The sequence below is a fragment of the Macaca thibetana genome, chromosome 2, assembly GCF_024542745.1.
Source record: "Macaca thibetana thibetana isolate TM-01 chromosome 2, ASM2454274v1, whole genome shotgun sequence".
NCBI classification, from domain to species: Eukaryota; Metazoa; Chordata; class Mammalia; order Primates; family Cercopithecidae; genus Macaca; species Macaca thibetana.
In genome coordinates, this window is record NC_065579.1 from 89,536,780 (window position 1) to 89,553,708 (window position 16,929).

Here is a 16,929-nt window from a genome sequence, read left to right on the forward strand (position 1 = left end):
ATTCCAGGCTTCAGTTCTTTCAGCATTTATTAATTTAGCATTTGGCAGATATTCATTGAGGGCCTTTTGGCTTAGACCCTGTACTAAGATACAGTGGTGAAAGGATGTAAGCTCTTTTCATGGAATTTAAAAGTTTAGTGTGGCATATAGACATTAAATAAATCACACCAATAATGAATTTCAGTGGTTCCAGGTGACTAAAGGAAAAATGCAGTTATCAGAAGGGGTATGTGCAATAGGGGAGCTAAATCTAGAGTTGGGGTTGGAAATGGGCATGAAAAGGAAGGCAGAGGCTTTCTTTGTGTGGCAGTTCTAGTTTAGAAACAGACATTCCATAGTGGAATGCTGGGGTGCCCTGTGCTCTAGGGATAGATCTAACTTTTGCATAATTGTACTTGTCTGACTTGCCAGGAGTAAGCTTCACCTAAAGCAACTTAATCACAGGATGGTCTAGAGCTTAGATTCCAGCAATTTAAGCAGCATGATGACACTTTTTTCTTCTTTTTTTCTGTTGCTCAGCTTTACTTTGAACTCAGAAGGCTATAATAGAAGACCAGGTGGCCGTCGCCATAGCAAAGGTAATCCAGAGAGTTCTTTAATGTGGAAACCTCAGGAACAGGCTGTAACAGAGATGATTTCTGAAGAGAGTGGCAAGGGTCTGAGGCGTCCCCATTGTACTGTGGAGGAGGTAAGCCTTTTTAGCTTGATTTGTTTAAAAAAAAATTTTACAGCTCTTCCCAAAGATGCTGCCTAGAGACACTCAGAATGGTTCAAAGTTTGACATACCATTGTAGGTTTTCCTACAATACAGCCTTTAACAAAATGAGGCTGTCTCAAACCCAGATGCACCAAAAATCTGCATGCAGCTTGTGCCCAGGCAGACTTTGAGGGGTTCATGCTATGAGACCTAAAGTTCTTATGAGATTGTCCAGATCACATTAGCAGGGCCTATAGTGGCCATGTGTGCTCAATGAGTCTGTGACAGGATCAAGCATGTTGCTTATCAAGGAGCAGAAAATCGTTGTGAAAGTGCTGAAGACACAGACACACAGTCAGACAGCTAAATTTAAAAATGAAACTTTTTTGAGTAATAAAAATTAGAAGACTAAAAATAATTTTTAATGAATATTTTTGGGAGCAAATAATATATCTACTATGTTATATATTTCTTTTTTCCTTTTTTTTTTTTTTTTTGAGACAGAGTGAGACTCTATCACCCATGCTGGGTGCAGTGGTGCAGTCTTGGCTCACTGTAACCTCTGTCTCCCATGTTCCAGCACATGTCATATATTTCAAAGGGTACTAAAGTATGTACAGTGACTAAGTTTCTCAGACTCCCTTCCATACCTGGCTTCCACCACCATGTTTACTTCTTGGCAAGTAACCTCTGATACCTATATGTATTCTTCTATAGATATTCTAGATACCTATAATTTAGTCAAGTTTTAGATATAGTTATTTTTATTATAGGGAAGAAAAAAGAGTCATATTAGGAAGAGATAAGATTAGATCCTTTTTTTTTTTTTGAGACAGAGTTTCGCTATTGTTGCCCAGGCTGGAGTGCAATGGCACTATCTTGGCTCTCTGCACCCTCCACCTCCCAGGTTCAAGTGATTCTCCTGCCTCAGCCTCCCAAGTAGCTGGGATTACAGGCATGTGCCACCACGCCCAGCTAATCTTTTGTATTTGTAGTAGAGATAAGGTTTCACCATGTTGTCCAGGCTGGTCTCGAACTCCTGACCTCAGGTGATCCACCAACCTCAGCCTCCCAAAGTGCTGGGATAACAGGCATGAGCCACTGCACCTAGCCAAGATTAGATTCTTTTTGGGTACCTGAATTAGTCTAACTTGCTTTTTTTAAAAAAAATTACCAAGTTTTTTTTTTATAGAGAGAGATGGGATATCACTATGTTGCCTAGGCTGGTTTCAAACTCCTGGGCTCAAGCGATCCTCCAGTGTCAGCCTCCCAGAGTGCTGGAATTACAGGCGTGAGCCACCGTGCCCAGCCCTAACTTGTTTCTTTTTATAAACTTTAATAACTGTGACTAAGGAAGGGAAGTAAATGGTGTGCATCTCTGCTTTTTCCTTCACCTTTCAGAGCACTCAGCATGGTGAAGAGTCAATCTTTTTACTTTCCTTTTGAGGTTTTCCTTTATTCCAGGAAAATTTAGAATTATTCCTGTATCTGGCACTCCCTAGGACCATCTGCTATTTCACTTGCCAGCTAGTTTTCTGAGTCACTTGTTTAATTTAGTTCATCAAAGAAATATTTATTTGGGTCCCAGGTACTGTGCTAGTTGTACTGTGCTAGCAATTCAAGATTAAATGAAATGCGGTTCCTGCCCTCTAAGAGCTTATACATAAATAGTTGCTATTTGATGAGCAGGCAGAGAGAGGGGAATGAACCATAGCCCTGAAAGGGGTTTTAAGATGATGTATTAAAGGCCAGGCGCGGTGGCTTAGCCTGTAATCCCAGCACTTTGGGAGGCCGAGGTGGGCGGATCACGAGGTCAGGAGATCGAGACCATCCTGGCTAACATGGTAAAACCCTGTCTCTACTAAAAATACAAAAAATTAGCCGGGCGTGGTGGTGGGCGCCTGTAGTCCCAGCTACTCTGGAGGCTGAGGCAGGAGAATGGCGTGAACGCGGGAAGCGGAGCTTGCAGTGAGCTGAAATCGCGCCACTGCACTCCAGCCTGGGTGACAAAGCGAGACTCTGTCTCAAAAAAAAAAAAAAAAAAAAAGATGATGTATTAAATATTTCAGTCTCTTAGATGAGAAGTCAGAAATGGGTCTGAGCAAATATCTACAGGGGAATATGCAGAAGATACACTCTAGAAATATTGGTAAGTAGTATTAGCAAGGACGTATCTGTTGATTAAGTGTGATATAAAGTACATAGAAGGGTCTGAGTCCCAGATTTCAGTTTTGGAGTCACTATGTGTCACTTACCAAGATAACCCTATGTTTACGGGGAAGATGATGACTCCAGTTTTGGATGTTGTTTAAACTCCCTGTGAAACCCACAAGAAAACCTCTCCTGGAAGCTCATGGATATAGGTGATGGGAATTTTGAGGAGGAGACACATTTCTGAATCTTTAACCTATTGCTGCTATTTAAATCAAGGGACCTGATGAGATTATTCAGGGAAGGAATGTAGTGCAAGAAGAGATATGGGCAAAACCATCAGTATGATGTAGGCAGAAGGAATAATCTGCAGTGGAGACAGAAAAAAAGAATCAGAAGAACTTATTGTCTAGGAAGGCAAGGCAGGTCAGCAGGGTGAGATGCTGAAGAAAGATCAAGTAACATAAGGACTGGAAAAGTGTCTGTTGAATGTAGCCATAGGGGTTACTGGTGATGTTGGTGAGGCCAATTCATTTTGGAAGCTGCATGTTCTCGTTATGCAAGTGGATGATTTCTGCTGAGTTTTTTTGTAGTTAACCTAATTCTGTTCAACCCAGTTCTGTCAAAAACCTAGATGCCATCAGAATTTAGCAGATAACATGAATAAAGTGGCCTGGAGAGCAGTGGCTCATCTAAATGGGATAGCCCTACATAGCTATAGATTGTGGATTCAGTTGATTGAAGGAGGCCAGATTTTTTTATTTTTAAAAAATGTATAAAGTTAGTAATTAATTCAAAGAAATATTAAAAACACAGTGCTGGCAAATAAAACACATCTATGGGTTACATTTGGCCTTTTAATTATAAATTTAATGTGCTGGTACTTATCTAACATGCTTTCTTTTATTTAGGGTGTTCAAAAAGAGGAAAGGGAGAAGTACCGAAGGTTATTGGAACGACTTAAAGAAAGTGGTCATGGAAACTCTGTCTGTCCTGTAACTTCAGGTTATCACAGGTAACAATGAGCTAATAGATAATGTTTTGCTAGGCATCTTTTTTTGGTTTGTTTTTGGAGAAAGTATTGGTGGGAAGGGCTTTATTGAAAGAAGAGGTTAAACCTGAGAGAACTAGCCCTGTCATTTGCCTGGATATTTATCTAGTAATGGATAATATATAACAGTGGTTTGCAAAGTAAAATTTTATGTTACCTTTAGGACCCTTTGTTGAAGTAAACTTTTACTTTAAACTCTTATATAAAAAAGTAGATCACTGGTTGAAGTAGGTCTCCCAGGAGGCAGAGAGTTTCTTCAACCTTCCCAGCATACATTTCCCACAATCTCTCTCTCTGCCTCCCTTCCCCACCCTGCTCCTGCCCATCTCTCCATTTCTCCCATCTCCCTTCCTTCCTTCCTCCTTCACCTCCTCACAGTCTTTCTTTTTGTCTTTTTTCCTTCCCCCGCCTCACCCCCACCCCATGAGACACACCTAGTCCCTGTGGCAGCGTAGAGATTGAAGCTTAGCACATTTGGAAACCCGCTAGAGGCAAGACTAAAGTCTCCCAGGTCATAAGAATTTTCCTTATAATACAGCTTGTTAATTAAATACTCTAATGATTTGAGCAAATATTAATAGATGAGAGTGACAGAGGGAAGTGATATCTGGCCTTGTATTTGCCTATGAAAGGAGGACAAAAAATGTGTGAGCTTAGGACTGAGGTACACTGGGTAATTCTAACAAGTGGTGTGAGAAAACACAGGGATCCCAGAAATTATATAAATAGCAAATTGAAGGTTAAAAAGTCACGCAATACTATCTAGCTTTTTTTTTTTTTTTTTGAGATAGAGTTTCACTCTTTTTTTTTTCTTTTTTCTTTTGAGATGGAGTCTCGCTGTGTCACCCAGGCTGGAGTGCAATGGCATGATCTTAGCTCACTGTAACCTCCACCTCCCAGGTTCAAGCGATTCTCCTGCCTCAGCCTCCTTAGTAGCTGGGATTACCGGCGCGCACCACTATGCCTGGCTAATTTTTTGTATTTTTAGTGGAGATGGGGGTTTCACCATGTTGGTCAGACTGGTCTTGAACTCCTGACCTCATGATCTGCTCGCCTCGGCCTCCCATAGTACTGGATTACAGGCATGAGCCACCGTGCCTGGCCGGAGTTTCACTCTTGTTGCCCAGGCTGGAGTGCAATGATGCAATCTCGGCTCACTGCAACCTCCGCCTCCTGGGTTCAAGTAATTCTCCTGCCTCAGCCTCCTGAGTAGCTGGAATTACAGGCGTCCGCCACCATACCCAGCTAATTTTTTGTATTTTTGGTAGAAACGGGGTTTCGCCATGTTGGCCAGACCGGTCTCGAACACCTGACCTCAGGTGATCCGCCCGCCTCAGCTTCCCAGAGTGCTGGGATTACAGGCGTGAGCCACCACACCCGGCCTACTATCTAGCTTTTGAATGCAGAAATAACAGATTATTTGAGAATAATCAGTTGTGAACTTTTAAAAAAATTCTTTAGATTTAGTCAGAATGTCAGTATTTTCTCCATTTTGAGCAGCCACATGTTGGAAGCAGCAGTATGTTTAATGATCTCTTGGCTTTGTCATGTTGGCGAAACCCTCAAACTATTTATGCTTTTGAAAGTTCCTGCTTTTGGCCGGGCGCGATGGCTCACACCTGTAATCCCAGCGCTTTGGGAGACTGAGACCGGTGGGTCACTGGAGGTCAGGACTTCGAGACCAGCCTGACCAACATGGCGAAACTCCATCTCTACTAAAAATACAAAAATTAACCAGGTGTAGTGGTGGGCGCCAGTAATCCCAGTTATTTGGGAGGCTGAGGCAGGAGAATTGCTTGAACCCAGGAGGTGGAGATTTCAGTGAGCCGAGATCATATCACTGCACTCCAGCCTGGGTGACAGTGTGAGACTCCATCTCAAAAACAAAAAACAAAAAAAAGAGTTCTTGCTTTTATTTTTTTCTATTTTTTAAATTTTAAATTTTTTATTTTTTGAGATGGGGTCTCCCTCTGTCACCCAGGCTGGAGTGCAGTGGCTCCATCTCCGCTCACTGCAACCTCTGCCTCTCGGGTTCAAGCAATTCTCCTGCCTCAGCCCCCTGAGTAGCTGGGATTACAGGCGCGTGCCACCATGCCCAGCTAATTTTTTTTGTTTGTTTTTAGTAGAGACAGGGTTTCAGCATGTTGGTCAGGCTGGTCTCGAACTCCTGACCTCGTGATCCGCCCGCCTCGGCCTCCCAAAGTGCTGGGATTACAGGCGTGAGCCACCACGCCTGGCTGAGTTCTTGCTTTTAATGTATTGTTTCAGGATCGATTTAAATATATAGCTTAAAAAGTTTTTTATCTTTTAATCTGTGTTTTGTCACACTGAGATTTTTTGGTTAATGCGTCACTGGGGATTCAGAACCTCTGATTTTACAAATAGAGAAACTGGAGTTCAGGTAACTTGGCTGAAATATTATTAGAATCAGGATTAGACTCCTTTTATCCTAGTCCCATGTAGTTGTTTCCTTTCTGTTGTAATTTGATATAATTGGGTAGTCAATCACCCCTATTTGGAGAAGCTTGCTGGACAGAGATAATGCATATTAATGATACACTTTGCTTTTGTATCTGATCTCCCTCACTTTTTGTGTTTCTAAGTTCTCAAAGAAGTCAGATGGACACATTAAAGACCAAAGGCTGGGGGGAAGAGCAAAATCACGGAGTCAAAACAACTCAGTTTGTTCCAAAACAATGTGAGTTCCTAGATTTAGCCTTGTCTTAATATATTGACCTTATTTCATGTTACAGTGTTCATATGAGGTAGAAAATTGACATTCAAGTGTAGATGGTGTACCAAAATACTGTCAAATCTCACGGCGTTGGGCCAGGCGTGGTGGCTCACGCCTGTAATCCCAGCACTTTGGGAGGCCAAGGCAGGTGGATCACCTGAGGTCAGGAGTTCAAGACCAGCCTGGACAACATGGTAAAACCCCATCTCTACTAAAAATACAAAACTTAGCCAGGCATGGTGACACTTGCCTGTAATCCCAGCTACTTGGGAGGCTGAGGCAGTAGAATCGCCTGAACCTGGGAGGTGGATGTTGCAGTGAGCCAAGATCACACCACTGCACTCCAGCCTGGGCGACAGCGAGACTCTGTCTCAAAAAAACAAAAACAAAAAAACCTCACAGCATTGACTGGGGCTTATCTAGGAGTTTAGTAGAACAGCTGTTTCAAGGTGAAGTAGATTCATAACATGGCTCTGGATAATTATCCTTAAGCTGCTAGATAGTAGCAACTCTTTTGTGAGCTGAAATTTTATTATATTCCCTATATAACAATTTCCTTATATTTCTCCACTTACTGTCCACTAAATGACAGCTTACCAAATGAGCAGATATCACTCAGTTTATAGTAAAGATTATATTTAAACAACAAAGATATGTAGCAAAGATATGTATGCATTTTTTTAGGCAACTTAGTGTATAGGGAGGCTAGTGTCTTTGGAATTCACTGTAGCATTTCAATGTATAGGAATGTCTTGACATTGTGGAAACTCTGTAACCTGAAATTCTAACTATATTATTCATTAATGAAGGAAACATTTAATCTTTTCTTTACCATCCTCACAGATAGACTTGTTGAAACAAAGGGACCTCTATGTTCATTGAGAAGTGAAAAGAGGTACGTATATTCAGTTCATTCTTTTAATATATATTTTCTTATTTTCTAAGCCATATTTATGAGTAAGCAGTTCTGAGGAACTGTGAACTCTTTTGAGTTCTGGTAGTTGGTCAGCATATTTAGGTAGATAGGTAGCTAGCTCTTGTGTCAGATGCCCACCCTAGCCTGGTGGGTTGGGGGGTGCCCTTTATCTCTCAGGCATCAGTGGTTGGGAGAAACACATGCTTCTTAGATGGGAGTTTGGTTGGTGTGGGGATGTCTAGTGATCAGTGTTTTTAGGATAGGAACAGTAAAGGCAGCTCTGCATGCTTTAGGATTTTGGGATGATGGTTTACAGCAGAGTTTGTAAACTATGGCCCATGGGCCAAATCTGGTCTACTTACCTATTTTTGTATAGTAAATTTCTATTGGAACATGCGAATTCATTTACACACTATCTATGGCTGCTTTTAAATTACAGTGGCAGAGTTGCCACGATGTGCCCAAGACCATAAAACCTGCAAAGCCTAAAATACCGTCTGTTCCTTTTCAGAAAAGTTTGTCGACTCTTGGTTTAGAGTATTGTATAAACTCAAGGCAATTTTTATTTACAAATTATGAAATCTTATTTCTAAAACTAGGATGTAAGTCATCTAGCAGAAGTCTGTCATCTCTCAATTTGTTTCCTTAGGTGTTCAAAGGGGAAAATTTCTGATACGGAGAAGATGATCGGAATTAGATTTGAAAATGAAAGTGTAAGTGAAAATCCCCGTTACATTTGATATCTGTGTTCTTACATAACTTATGTTTTGGTGCCCATGAAAAGCAAGAAAAAGCATATATATATGTGTGTTACTTTGATTGTTAATTCTGTTGTTTTTCTTTAAAAAAGCAGCAAGCCAGCCAGGCACAGTGGCTCATACCTGTAATACCAGAACTTTGGGAGGCCAAGGCAGAAGGATCACTTGAGCCCAGGAGTTTGAGACCAGCCTGGGCAACATAGTGAGACTGTCTCCACAAAAAAATTTAAAACTTAGCCAGGCATGGTGGCACATCTGTAGTCCCAGCTACTCGGGAAGCTAAGGTGGGAGGATCGCTTGAGCCCAAGAGGTCAAGGCTGCAGTGGGCTGTGATCACACCACTGCACTCCAGCCTGGGTGACACAGTGAGACTCTGTCTCCAAAAAAAAAAAAAAAAAAAAAAAAAGGCAACAAAGCAACAGGAAACATTGAAAATACACAACTTTTTTCTGCCTTCTGAGTTGTTGGAGTTTTGCCTCTACAGTAGCCACCTTTGTTTATGAGAGACCAACCTGCCTCCATACCAACACATTACCTACATTTTATGGCTTCTTAGGGAGAATTTCTTAAAAGTCATACATCTCTGGAAAGAGATGATATGTTCTGGGGTGCTGGCAGAATTCTATTTGTTTACCACAATTGTGGTTATATAGTTGTTCATTTTACAAAAATGAAGTAAGTGGTATGTTAATGTTTTGTGCATTTTCTGTCATATAAAATGACTTTTTACAAGGATGAACTAGAACCAAGTTTAGTTACGGTAAAGATAGTAGGGATTTATTCTGAGTGATGGGATTGTGGGTCATATTTTTTGCTGTTTAAAACTTTCATAATATCTTTTAAACATACTGTTTTTAATTGTGATAGGAGAACTGAAAATACTTTTCTTGCTACTTCCAGGGAAGGTGGTGAGTGTTCTGTTTCATGGTTTGTAACTGAGGGTCCTGTGAGGCCTAGGTCTGGAGCTTTTTTTGTTCCCCCTTGCAGGGACAGACAGATATGGTAAATCTACTCACTTGGGGGATTTGCTAATTCTCTTTTCTTTCACATTAGTGGCAGTTTTATATTTCATGTGTAATCCGTGTTTATATTTGCAAGTATCAAACATGTCAGTAGAATTTAGATACTTTTTTGATCAGAGGAGGGGATACCAACTGGAGCCCGACCTATCAGAAGAAGTGTCGGCCCGACTCCGCCTGGGCAGTGGAAGCAATGGCTTACTCAGGAGGAAAGTGTCAATTGAGACAAAGGAAAAGAATTGCTCAGGCAAAGAGAGGGACAGAAGAACGGACGATCTCCTTGAACTCACAGAGGTATTGTTCTTTGTATTGATCCTAAAAAGAGGCATGTCTTTAAATAACCTCAGTTATTCTAAACTTGAATATTTTGTTTTGAGGACTTTCTCCAGACTAGAGATGAATGTATGAAAACAAATCAGGTCCATAGTCTGTTTATTCACTTTGACTACATTGATCTTTAGTGAGTCATGATCATTAGTGGCCTAAGGGATCAGATTGATATTTAGCAAATGTGAGTCAACACAATCATCTCATATCTTGGAATACAACAGATTCTTTGTAAATTCTAACCTTCAAATATGTTGAGTTATATAGTATGGGTTTGGCATTAGGAATAAGTTCATTGCATTTTTTAAAAAAGTGGTTACAGTTTACTAAAATGCCCCTTTTGCTGATTATTGCATTTGAAAATAATAAAAACTTACAGAACATGAAGAATGAAGGTAGTTAAAATTCTTAAAGATGTGCCACATCTTGGCTTCCTCTACAATGTTGCCCTAGTAGGCAAATCTCTTGAATACTTACTGTTATATTGGGCATGCAGGTGGAGAGAGAGAGAGATCCATAAAATAGTGAAGCTGTGTACTGGGGGAGGAGGCATATATTTAGAAGAAAATAATTTCTTCTTTTTTTTTTTTTTTTTTGAGATGGAGTTTCACTCTTGTTGCCCAGGCTGGAGTGCAATGGCGTGATCTTGGCTCACTGCAACCTCTGCCTCCTGGGTTCAGGTGATTCTCCATGCTCAGCCTCCTAAGTGGCTGGGATTACAGGCACCTGCCACCACGCCCAGCTAATTTTTGTATTTTAAGTAGAGACTGGGTTTCACCGTGTTGGCCAGGCAGGTCTCGAACTCCTGACCTTAGGTGATTTACCCACCTCAGCCTGCCAATGTGCTGGGATTATAGGCGCGAGTCCCTGCCCCGGGCCTAGAGGAAAATAATTTCTATTGGGTTAATGGATTTAGTTTTGTATTCTAAATAATGCATTTATCTGCATAATTCTTTAGTATGATGAAGCCATTTATTCCATAAGGAGTCAATTGCTAAATTGCTGCCTGGTTTCCAAGTTTCTGCCTGTTTGCTTATTCTCTTCATGTCAAAAAGGATGGTATAACCCCTTAGATGTCCTAATCTTATTTTGATGTTTTATTTACTTATTTTTAAGATGGAGTCTCGCTCTGTCGCCAGGCTGGAGTGCAGCGGCACGATCTCAGCTTACTGCAACCTCTGCCTCCCAGGTTCAGGTGATTCTTCTGCCTCAACCTCCTGAGTAGCTGGGACTATAGGTGCATGCCACCATGCCCAGCTAATTTCTGTCTTTTTAGTAGAGACGGGGTTTCACCATGCTGGCCAGGCTGACCTCATGATCCACCCGTCTTGGGTTCCCGAAGTGCTGGGATTACAGGCGTGAGCCATCGCACCCAGCCTATTTTGATGTTTTAAAAGTTTAAAGGAGAGAATGGGTGCAGTGGCTCACGCCTGTAATCCCAGCACTTTGGGAGGCTGAGGCAGGCAGATCACTTGAGGTCAGGAGTTCAAGACCAGCCTGGCCAACATGGTGAAACCTCGTCTTTACTAAAAATACAAAAAAAAATAGCTGGCATGGTGGTGCGCACCTATAATTCCAGCTAATCAGGAGACAGAGGCACAAATATCGCTTGAACCCGGGAGGCAGAGATTGCAGTGAGGTGAGATCATGCAACTGCGCTCCAGCTTGGGTGACAAAGTGAGACTCTGTCTCAAAAAAAAAATAAGTTTAAAGTGGAAATCAGGATTTTAGTATTATGAAGGGAGCAAAGGCCAGGAAATTAGACACACCTGGGTTCAAATATTTGTTCTACCTTTTAATAATTATATGACTTTGAATATGTAAAATAAATTCTCAGTTTTCTTCTCTATAAAATGGTAATAATATCTTCCCCACTAATACGGATTAATGATGTGCTTCAAGCATCTAACACCATGTTTGGCTCATAGTGGTTAATACATAGTAGTAGGATAATTGAGACCATACTTTAGATGTAAATATTATTATTATTGTTTCCACAAGCTAATAAGTGAACCAGCATTTGTTGTATTAGTAAGATTGCTTTGTAGTTACAAGTTAAAATATTTTCAGGGTTGGTGTGGTGGCTCATGCCTATAATCTCAGCACTTTGGGAGGCCAAGGCGGGTATTGCTTGAGCCCAGGAGTTTGCAACCAACTTGGGCAATATAATGAGGCCCCATCTCTATTACTAAAAAATAAGAAAAAAATGTTTTCATACTATAGTAAGTCTTTGATAGTATATTTTTCTCAAGAGTCAGGTGTTGCCGAGATGAAAAACTTTTTTCAGTCTCAGAGTTTTCAATAACTGATAATGGGTTCTATATTAAAATAACAACTTCTGGACTTTCTAATTCAGGACATGGAAAAGGAAATCAGTAATGCCCTAGGCCATGGCCCACAGGATGAAATCCTAAGTTGTGCTTTCAAATTGCGAATTACTCGAGGAGATATTCAGACATTAAAGAACTATCACTGGCTCAATGATGAAGTAAGTTGTATTCCCTCCCCCTTTTGGCCATCATTAATTTTAACTATTTATTTATTATCTGTAATCAAAGTGACTTCTACCCAGTTATAAGAGGTTGGTAAAGCAACTCTTAGTTATAATTAAAACAAAAACATCTTAAATCTTAAAAAGATGGTTAGTTCTGATTTTCTGCCTTTAATTAGCAATATTTCCCTTTTCTGCGTCTGTACTTTATTACATCCACCACTCCATTTACTGGTCTTCAGTAAACCCTGGGTACAACTGATGAATGGGAGGAAGCAGCAAGTGATACTGTATTTTAGGTGAATTCTTATAGTAGCTGTTTTTTTGTTTTTGTTTTTTGTTTTTGAGACAGAGTTTCGCTCTTGTTGTCCAGGCTGGAGTGCAATGGTGCAGTCTTGGCTCCATGCAACCTCCACCTTCTGGGTTTAAGCGATTCTCCTACCTCAGCCTCTCAAGTAGCTGGGATTACAGGCATGCACCACCACGCCTGGCTAATTTTGTATTTTTAGGAGAGACAGGGTTTCTCCATGTTGGTCAGGCTGGTCTCAAACTCTGGACCTCAGGTGATCTGCCCACCTTGGCCTCCCAAAGTGCTGGGATCACAGGCGTGAGGCACCACGCCTGGCCTGTTTTATTTTTTGAGTAATAAAAGGATATATTGATTACTATATACTGTATGTATTTTTCTTTATTTGAGTGATAGCTGAAAAATTTTGCCTAACTTGTCATCTTGTATCCTTATTACATTTAGCAGAAGCTAACTCTTAAGTTCTTTGACAATTTTCTGGTGGGTTCTTTCCCGAACTGTTTAGCCCCTGCATCTTCTCTCTTTGAGGGAAATCCCCTATGACTAGTTACTTATAAACACATTCTTTGAAAACAGGAATGTTTTGTTTTACATTATAATGTAATTTGTTTATTGTAGAACATTTGGAAAATACAGGAAAAGTAAAAAATATTACTGTTCAAAAGTACCACCACTTAAAGATAAATAAAATGTTAATATTTTGGTGTATGTCCTTCCAGTTTATATTTTAAAATTGAAGTCTAATTTATATATAGTAAAATTCACTTACTGTTAATATTTCTGCATTTTTTTGCTGTTACAGTTATGTAGATCTTTTCATTATTGCACAGACTTTCTTCCTGGATTCCATCTTCTGGCCGTTAAGTGTTACTTACATGCCTTAAAAGTAGAGTTTCATTCAATTTTCATGTGTTCCATTTTGCACTGATCACTTTTTTCCCTGTCTTCTACTATAGAGAGTCCTTTTATCCCCTTCTTTAGTACATTACCTTCGAATTCATCCTTATTCAGGTAGAAATTTAGTTTTGATAATATATTTGCCATGTTCCAACTTTTGTTCCCTTGGTATTTTGTAGGTCATTAATTTTTACATGAATCTTCTGGTGGAAAGAAATAGAAAGCAAGGCTATCCAGCACTTCATGTATTTAGTACTTTCTTCTATCCTAAATTAAAGTCTGGGGGTTACCAAGCAGTGAAACGATGGACCAAAGGGGTAAATCTCTTTGAACAAGAAATTATTCTGGTGCCTATTCATCGGAAGGTACATTGGAGCCTGGTGGTGAGTAGAGAGGGTTAATGGTTAATTGTTGGACTTTGGATAAAGACCATTTTTTAAAAATAATGCTGCCTGGCCGGGCGCGGTGGCTCAAGCCTGTAATCCCAGCACTTTGGGAGGCCGAGACGGGTGGACACGAGGTCAGGAGATCGAGACCATCCTGGCTAACACGGTGAAACCCCGTCTCTACTAAAAAATACAAAAAACTAGCTGGGTGCGGTGGCGGGCGCCTGTAGTCCCAGCTACTCGGGAGGCTGAGGCAGGAGAATGGTGTAAACCCGGGAGGCAGAGCTTGCAGTGAGCTGAGATCCGGCCACTGCACTCCAGCCTGGGCAGCAGAGCGAGACTCCGTCTCAAAAAAAAAAAAAAAAAATGCTGCCCTTTTCTGCCCTGTGTATAAAGCCCAGTAGTATATATTATAAGCATGCCCTGCAGAGTCTCTTTTTATTTTTTATTTTTTTAAATGTCTCCTCCTTCACCCAACCCTTTTTAGTTCTTATTTATTCTTTAAAAATTTTTATATTTATTTTATTTTACTATTTTTTAAAATTAGAGACTAGGTTTTGCTGTGTTACCCAGGCTGGAGAGAATTGGTGTGATCATAGCTCATTGCAGCCTGGAAGTCCTGGACTTAGGTGGTCCTCCTGCCTCAGCCTCCTGAGTGACTAGGACTACAGGCATGGTCCACCATGCTTGGCTAATTTTATTTATTTACTTATTTGGCAAGATGGAGTCTTGCTATGTTGCCCTGGTTGGTATCCAACGTCTGGCCTCAAGTGGTTCTCCTGCTTCAGTTTTCAAAGTACTGGTATTACAGGTGTGAGCTACCATGCTTGGCCTTTTTTTCTTTTTCTTTTTCTTTTTTTTTTTAATTTTTATTTCTAGAGACAGGGTCTCATTCTGCCACCCAAGCTGGAGTATAGTGGCACAACCATAGCTCACTGTAACCTCACCTCCTGGGCACAAGTGATCCTCTCACTTTAGCCTCCCAGGTAGCTGGGACTACAGATGTGCACCACTATGCCTGGCTAATTTTTTAAAATTCATTTTTAATTTTTTTGTAGAGACAGAGTCTTGTTTTTTTTTGCCCAAGCTAGTCTCGAGCTCCTGGCTTTAAGTAGTCCTCCCACCTCAGCCTCTCAAAATGATGGGTGAGCCGCCGCACCGGGCCTCCTTTTTAGTTCTTGAGTTGAACAACTTAGTAACCTAGAAGACAAAGCCCTTGAACTTGAGGAGCTTTCTTTTTTATTTATTTAATTATTTTATTTATTTATTTATTTATTTTGAGATGGAGTCTTGCTCTGCCTCCCAGGCTGGAGTGCAATGGCGCAATCTCAGCTCACTGCAACCTCCGCCTCCTGGGTTCAAGCGATTCTCCTGCGTCAGCCTCCTGAGTAGCTGGAATTACAGGTGTGGGCCACCGTACCTGGCTAATTTTTGTATTTTCTGTAGAGACGGAGTTTCACCATCTTGGTCAGACTGGTCTTGAACTCCTGACCTCGTGATCCACCACCTCAGCCTCCCAAAGTGCTGGGATCATAGGTGTGAGCCACCTTACCCGGGCGAGGAGCTTTCATTTTTAATAGGAAAGAGTCTTAGTACACATAAGGGTTATTATATTTATTTAGTTTTGTTTACAAGATAGTACAGGTTTATTGTAGAAAAATGCACTTATAAGGCCAGTTGTGGTGGCTCATGCCTATAATCCCAGACTTTGGGAGGCCGAGGCAGGAGGGGTTGCTTGAGCCTAAGAGTTTGAGACCAGCCTGGGCAACATGGAAAGACCCTGTCTATATACAAATTTAAAAATTTGCTGGGCATGGTGGTGCACACCTATGGTCCCAGCTACTTGGGAGGCTGAGGTGGAACATTCCCTGAGCCCAGGAGGTCAAGGCTGCAGTGAGCTGTGATCACACCACTGCACTCCAGCCTGGGTGACAGAGTGAGATCTTGTCTCAAAAAAAAAGTCTCATCACTCTGAGAGGACCACTAATTTTTTAACTTAAAAATACACTTTTTTACTAAAGTTACATAAGATATGTTTTTAACTAAAAAAAATTTTAATACATGTACCAATATAAGTGGATATCGTTTTTCTTTTTTTTTTTTTTTCTGAGACAGTCTCGCTGTAACCCAGGCTAGAGTACAGTAGCACAATCTCGTCTCGCTGCAACCTCTGCCTCCCAGATTCAAGTGATTCTCCTGCCTCAGCTTCCTGAGCAGCTAGGACTACAGGCGCGTGCCATCACACCCGACTAATTTTTGTATTTTTCAGTAGAGACAGGGTTTCACCATGTTGGTCAGGCTGGTCTCAAACTCCCGACCTCATGATCCGCCTGCCTCGGCCTCCCAAAGTGCTGGGATTGCAGGTGTGAGCCACCATGCCTGGCCCTGGATTTCTAAGATACATAATACATTTTTTATGTATCTTAGAAATCCATTTATATTGTTACATGTTTTTTTTTTTTTTTTTTTTTTTTGAGACTGAGTCTGGCTCTGTCGCCCAGGCTGGAGTGCAGTGGCCGGATCTCAGCTCACTGCAAGCTCCGCCTCCCGGGTTTACGCCATTCTCCTGCCTCAGCCTCCGGAGTAGCTGGGACCACAGGCGCCCGCCACCTCGCCCGGCTAGTTTTTTGTATTTTTTAGTAGAGACGGGGTTTCACCGTGTTAGCCAGGATGGTCTCGATCTCCTGACCTTGTGATCCGCCCGTCTCAGCCTCCCAAAGTGCTGGGATTACAGGCTTGAGCCACCGCGCCCGGCTTGTTACATGTATTTTTTAAGAGATGCTTTTATTTTTGGAAGTAAAATTCTCACTCCTCTTACATTTAAAATGTTTCTGGATGTTATCTTTTTCCATTATAGGTGATAGACCTAAGAAAAAAGTGTCTTAAATACTTGGATTCTATGGGACAAAAGGGCCACAGGATCTGTGAGATTCTCCTGTAAGTAAAGGTTGAAAACCTCACTACCCCCTGTTGAGGTGATCTCTCTTCTATCTCATCCTAGGAAGCTGTGTGGATGGTAGTCTTATGTATAGTTAAGGCTATTTCAGGACTTAGAATGCATTTTATTTTTTTTTGTCTAAAAATAATAGCTGATTGCAACTGAGAAAACATGTTTAGTAGCATCACTGAAAACAAGTTTGTCATGTATTATGATGTAAAATAGATCTTATTAGAATCCTGTGATTTGCATTAGAT

The 16,929-nt window shown here is 41.0% G+C and overlaps 1 protein-coding gene across 3 annotated transcripts in view; it reads left to right on the forward strand.

Moving 5' to 3' along the window:
- The window catches only part of SENP2 (SUMO specific peptidase 2), a 44,131-nt gene that overhangs the window by 19,743 nt on the left and 7,459 nt on the right, over positions 1 to 16,929 (forward strand). For all 3 annotated transcript variants that reach the window (XM_050780246.1, XM_050780247.1, XM_050780248.1), the window contains 9 exons: positions 520 to 688; positions 3,760 to 3,863; positions 6,503 to 6,597; positions 7,477 to 7,528; positions 8,199 to 8,262; positions 9,447 to 9,620; positions 12,010 to 12,141; positions 13,528 to 13,731; positions 16,592 to 16,671. In XM_050780246.1, the coding sequence (XP_050636203.1) occupies positions 520 to 688; positions 3,760 to 3,863; positions 6,503 to 6,597; positions 7,477 to 7,528; positions 8,199 to 8,262; positions 9,447 to 9,620; positions 12,010 to 12,141; positions 13,528 to 13,731; positions 16,592 to 16,671 (1,074 nt within the window). The remainder of the gene's footprint in view (positions 1 to 519; positions 689 to 3,759; positions 3,864 to 6,502; positions 6,598 to 7,476; positions 7,529 to 8,198; positions 8,263 to 9,446; positions 9,621 to 12,009; positions 12,142 to 13,527; positions 13,732 to 16,591; positions 16,672 to 16,929) is intronic.